At 35.9% G+C, this 4911-nt stretch overlaps 1 protein-coding gene across 1 annotated transcript; it reads right to left on the reverse strand.

Moving 5' to 3' along the window:
- Positions 1-887: 887 nt before the first annotated feature.
- Positions 888-2616, reverse strand: LOC138190564 (uncharacterized). Its single transcript, XM_069134284.1, has 2 exons — positions 1679-2616; positions 888-1410 (listed from the first exon to the last, which is right to left on the reverse strand). Exons 1-2 carry the CDS (start codon positions 2495-2497, stop codon positions 1378-1380), a joined length of 852 nt encoding a protein of 283 aa, XP_068990385.1. The 5' UTR covers positions 2498-2616; the 3' UTR covers positions 888-1377.
- Positions 2617-4911: the final 2295 nt, after the last annotated feature.

Genomic DNA, 4911 nt, shown 5'->3' on the forward strand with positions numbered 1-4911 from the left:
CAGCACACTCTGCGTCAAGATTTGCCCCACAGGCTGGCTACCCCTCGTTTTAGTGAAATCGCGCGTTCGGGTTTCTACCACAGAATGCTTGATGCCTCCATTTCTGAAAAAAGCACTAAAACTCTCGTTAAGCTCCCGGTTTGCCCTAAATTGTTTTATCCGTTGCTCCGAGCCTCGCACGATGCCTATATACATATACTCGGTGAAAAGGATGAGTCAAGATCTTCAGAGCCGCTTATCGCGCGTGAAATCCAGTTGTTTCAAACCCACCTCCAAATAAAAACATGAATTATTCGCCATTGCATGGTCTTGTTTCCCTTCAAAATTAGTGTTGCCCAAATGCAAGAACAAGACGAGACTTAGCCAGTCTTGGTCTTGGTCTTGCGCCAATACACCTGGTCTTGGTCTTGGTCTTGGTCTTGCGCTCCCAGTCTTGGTCTTGGTCTTGGTCTTGCAGCAAGAGTCTTGCAAGTCTTGCAATTACCTATTAGTCTATTACTATTTATTAAAGTTTACTTTAAATCTTAAAAAAACGTATTAGAATTGGAACATTGTGAGCTTGAATTAACATAGCCATAGTAAAGATCAAGCAGATTAACAAATAACTGAAGATTTAATAAGAAATTCGAAAAATTAACTGACCTATATGTCGTTTTCCATGGAAGTAACTGTTTCTTAATAAACATTTATGATTTATAAGCTTACATTTGCTAAAACATGTAAAAAAACAAATTAATTACAATAACTTGACTGTATTTTAAAGAACAATACTTATCTGTCTAAAAAGAGATTGAACCCTCAACTTATAAGAAATTTAATAAAAGAGTTTTACGATTTATCATTTATTTGAACAAAAAATAAAATACAACACTAATCAACAGCTTTATCATTAGGTTATGATACTTTATATCAATTTTTTTGACCAACAATTAATACAAAGTAACCATCTGGCTGACTCATCATTTAACCTATTTCTATGTTTTCTAATTACTAATGATGCTTTAGAAAATAACCTCTCAGCAGGTACTGAAGTTGCAGGTATTGAGAGAAAATCACGGGCCATTTTCGATAAAATCGGATACTCTGTCTCATGCGTCCTCCACCAATCTAAAATGTCTTCCGAGCTGGCAGTTCTTGGTTTTCTCAGGTACTCCTCCAACTCGTCTATCACTAAGCCTTGAAGACAAGATCCAGATGACGTCGAGGGACATTCATAGAGTTTATCAAAGTCTATTACGTCTTCATCTTCATCACATACTTTATTTTCTTTTTCTGGTAATTCCAGAGATTTGTTCAGTGAGTGTAGATTTTTATATTCTTCATAAAGTTCATTGAACTTGCGCAGACTTTCTGTTTTAAGTTGCTTCCCCCACATTGTCAGGTCAAAAGTCTGAGCCTTATGCCTTGGGTCTAAAATTAAAGAAGTACAATAAATCCAGTTGCTCTTTTTGTAATGTTTAAGCATTTTGTCTCGAGCTGCTTGGAAAGCTAGAATGAGCCTTTCATCCACTTCAGATCGATTAGGTTTCTCATCTAACTGTTTTACCATAGATTCAATTTTATCTAGCAAAAGATTGAATGATACAATGACTAGCGGTAATGTAACATATTTGTCTCCACCAAGTTTTGTACTTAAAAGTTTAAAGTTTATTAGAAATTTATGTAATTTTTCGAGTACCTGCCATTCATTAGCTGTGATTTGAAAATCATTTAATTCGGTGACAGAACTGCACAATATGTCAATGCCCGCTCTCACTTTTAAACCAAATCCAATCATATCATGTGTGGAATTCCATCTCGTTGGACAGTCAAGAATGGCATTTAGATTTGATGGCACGCCAGCTGCTTCACAAGCAGACTGAAACTTCTTCTTCACTATCTCACTTCTTTTTATTTTACTGGAAACACTGCGTAACTTTGTTACAGATGTACGCGAGTCAGCAATATTTGGTGCAGATTCTTCATCTTCCTCATCCTCAGTTTCGTCTGCATAGTCTTCGTACTGCTGATCTTGCGCGTTAGTGTCAGACTCACAGTGTAATGCTAAGGTCTTTAATAAATCTTGTACACCAAGGTTTAAAATGTGAGCAAAGCACCGGAAATGTTGATTGTCTGAATCAAAGTGTGGCGGCAGCTGTTTGCCCAGTTCATACATAAATTTGGTATTTGCAGTTGCGTTGTCGACCGTGATACCTTGTATTTTATCAATTATGCCATATTCCAATAAACATTCATGGAAAATCGTTGCAATATCTTCCCCAGTATGTCGACCGCGTGATGGTATAAAATCAAGAACTACAGATTGATACTTCCATTCGTTGTCTATATAATGAATAGTAACCCCGTAGTAACTCCTACCAGCAATTGACGTCCACCCATCAATGGTAAAAGACATTTTAGATGATAATTGTTGAAGTCGTTCCTTGAGATTCAATTGGAGCTCTTCAAATCGCTCTTTGACTTTCCTTCTAAGTGTAGACCTTTTAGGAAACACCATATTAGGGCAAATACGTCGAAAATATACTTGTGTAGCTTCGTCATCGAAAAATGAGAAGGGAAGATATTTTTTCACCACCCAATCAACTGTAGCTGTCGTGATGTTGTCACTGCTGTTTTCCGACTGAAACAAAACAATAAATCTTGTGTTATTATTTAAAACATACAAGGTTTGAGCATATAAGAGGAGGAGGTATGTTGTTGTTAAATCGAGAAAATCGTTAAATTGATATTTGTTATATTAAGGTTGCACTGTACTGTAATTTACCAAAATAAAGTACTTAGTTGTTACTGGCCGATTAAATGAAAATATGGGTGTTTATAAAAAATATTTAAGACGATAATTACATACTTAATATGTCGCACCCCTAGATGAAAACACCACTAACTCAAAAATACTTACGTAAGTTAATGGCGTTTTTGAAAGTATCGCATGAATAGCTATGCAGAGTTAAAAAAATATTCCTACCTGTCCACTTCTTCCAGCGGTTACTAAAAAGCTTGTGATATCTCCACTTAATTTTGGTTTAACAGGAAGAAATATTTCTGATTCCTTTTTGTGGAAAGATATTAGATGTTTCCTTAAGCCTGAAGTGTTTCTGTTTTTCATTTTTATTTCAATCTTTTTATGTTGGCACAATTTACAGAAGGCAGTTTGGGATGCATGAATTATTTCGAAAAACTCTTCAAATTTGCTTTTGGGTCTTTTAGATCTGTGACTCAAACTCTCGTTACTCGGACTCGAATAATTTGAATCTTCGTCACTCATATTAAATTGTACACGTGATACGTTTTTAGAAAACAACAAGAATTAGTAAAAACAATTATTAAGTTAGACTCGAAGCACAGCTCAATTGGAAATGACTGGAATTAAAATAATTCCTTTATTTATAGTACGTTTCCTTGCTTTCTACCGCGCCGCCTCGCCACGTCCCGGCTCTATGAAAAGGATGCCGCCGCAAATCAAATAATGCCGCGTGCGGCGTACAAACACACACTAAATATTACCTACTTGTACAGACGCGACGCGTGAATAAAATATATATAAAGAATTAGTGAAAATCACTATTCTTTACATATAAGTGAATGTTTTGGCGTACATCTATACTAATATTATAAAGCTGAAGAGTTCGTTTGTATGTTTGATGACAGAAGTTTTAAAATAAATAAATAAGTCCTGAACGTCACTATACCTCCAAAGTTACTATTCCTCGTGGACGAAGTCGCGGGCACAGCTAGTAAATACTTACTCTCATCATCTCTCTCAGAGATATTCGGGCTGGTAAGTAATACAAAACTCTTATCGCAGGCTTTTTATTTTATTAGTAGGTAAGTACCTACGCTTTTTATATTATTTTATTAGTTTTGTAGAATTTTTTTACACGTTTCAAGTATATTTAAAAGTGGCTACAATATTTATTAAACGGGTGCGGGGTGATATTTGAACACTTTTTTGCTATTTTTTCTTGTAAAAACTTAAGAAATATAATGACTAAATGTACAATAATAGTACCTAAGTAATTAGTTTAAAACCATATAAGTAATCAATATTATAATATATACTTACTAGAATGAATTAATTTGACATCTACTACCTATCCTTACCATTTTATCCCAATCATAATACTACTTGCGTGATCAGTATAATGTATTCATTTTCATTCTAAGCACTCTGAAACTTATTTATTCTTTGGAACACCTGTAGGTACTCTTAAAATTCGAAATTATTTTGCACGAGTATACCTACGCCTACGCCCTATGGCGGCAATCAAATAGTGTCAAATGTTATGATTTCGGCGTGGCGGCAACGATTGTTTTAGATTTCAAAAGAAGCCGCCGGCGCGTGTATCGTAACCATGTACTTCCGAAAAGCGGCAAATTTCTTTGAGAAGTAAGTACAAAACCTTTGAAGCCGCATTATCAAAGTGCCGATGGTTAAAACATAACTATGCATGCACTCAGTTTGATTTTAATAGATAGGTCCAGTTTTTCATACCTATTCTTTGATACAGTTTTTTGCGTCTCATAGAATTTCTAAGCGTACCTACCTATACACCGAACTGTTACACCTAACTACTCAGTGAAATAGCGCTAAGTCCTAGCTGCAAGACGCAAGAGTCTTGCAGGCTATGTCTTGTTCTTGCTCAAGTCTTGCACGGTCAGTCTTGGTCTTGGTCTTGCTAAAAATACGCGGTCTTGTTCTTGGTCTTGGTCTTGCAAAAACGCAAGAACAAGACCAAGACTGCAAGACCAAGACTGAATTTGGGCAACACTATTCAAAATACGTCTCGGCGATTACCAAAAGCCAAAAGTTAACCAAATTCAGGGAAATTCTGCTACACAACTACATGTCAGAATGCTTTAGTGGTATGCATTGAAAATCTATACCATGTGCGGATACTTTTGCGTCGTAAG

Source organism: Neodiprion pinetum, chromosome 3 (assembly GCF_021155775.2).
Source record: "Neodiprion pinetum isolate iyNeoPine1 chromosome 3, iyNeoPine1.2, whole genome shotgun sequence".
Lineage (NCBI taxonomy): Eukaryota > Metazoa > Arthropoda > Insecta > Hymenoptera > Diprionidae > Neodiprion > Neodiprion pinetum.

What these genes read in the sequence shown, in the direction of transcription:
- LOC138190564 (XM_069134284.1), bottom strand. Translation starts at nt 2,497, where the DNA reads ATGGTGTTTCCTAAAAGGTCTACACTTAGAAGGAAAGTCAAAGAGCGA. An exon ending in TCACAGCTAATGAATGGCAG is followed by an intron (nt 1,411 to 1,678) that starts GTACTCGAAAAA and finishes CTTTAATTTTAG; the next exon opens with ACCCAAGGCATAAGGCTCAG.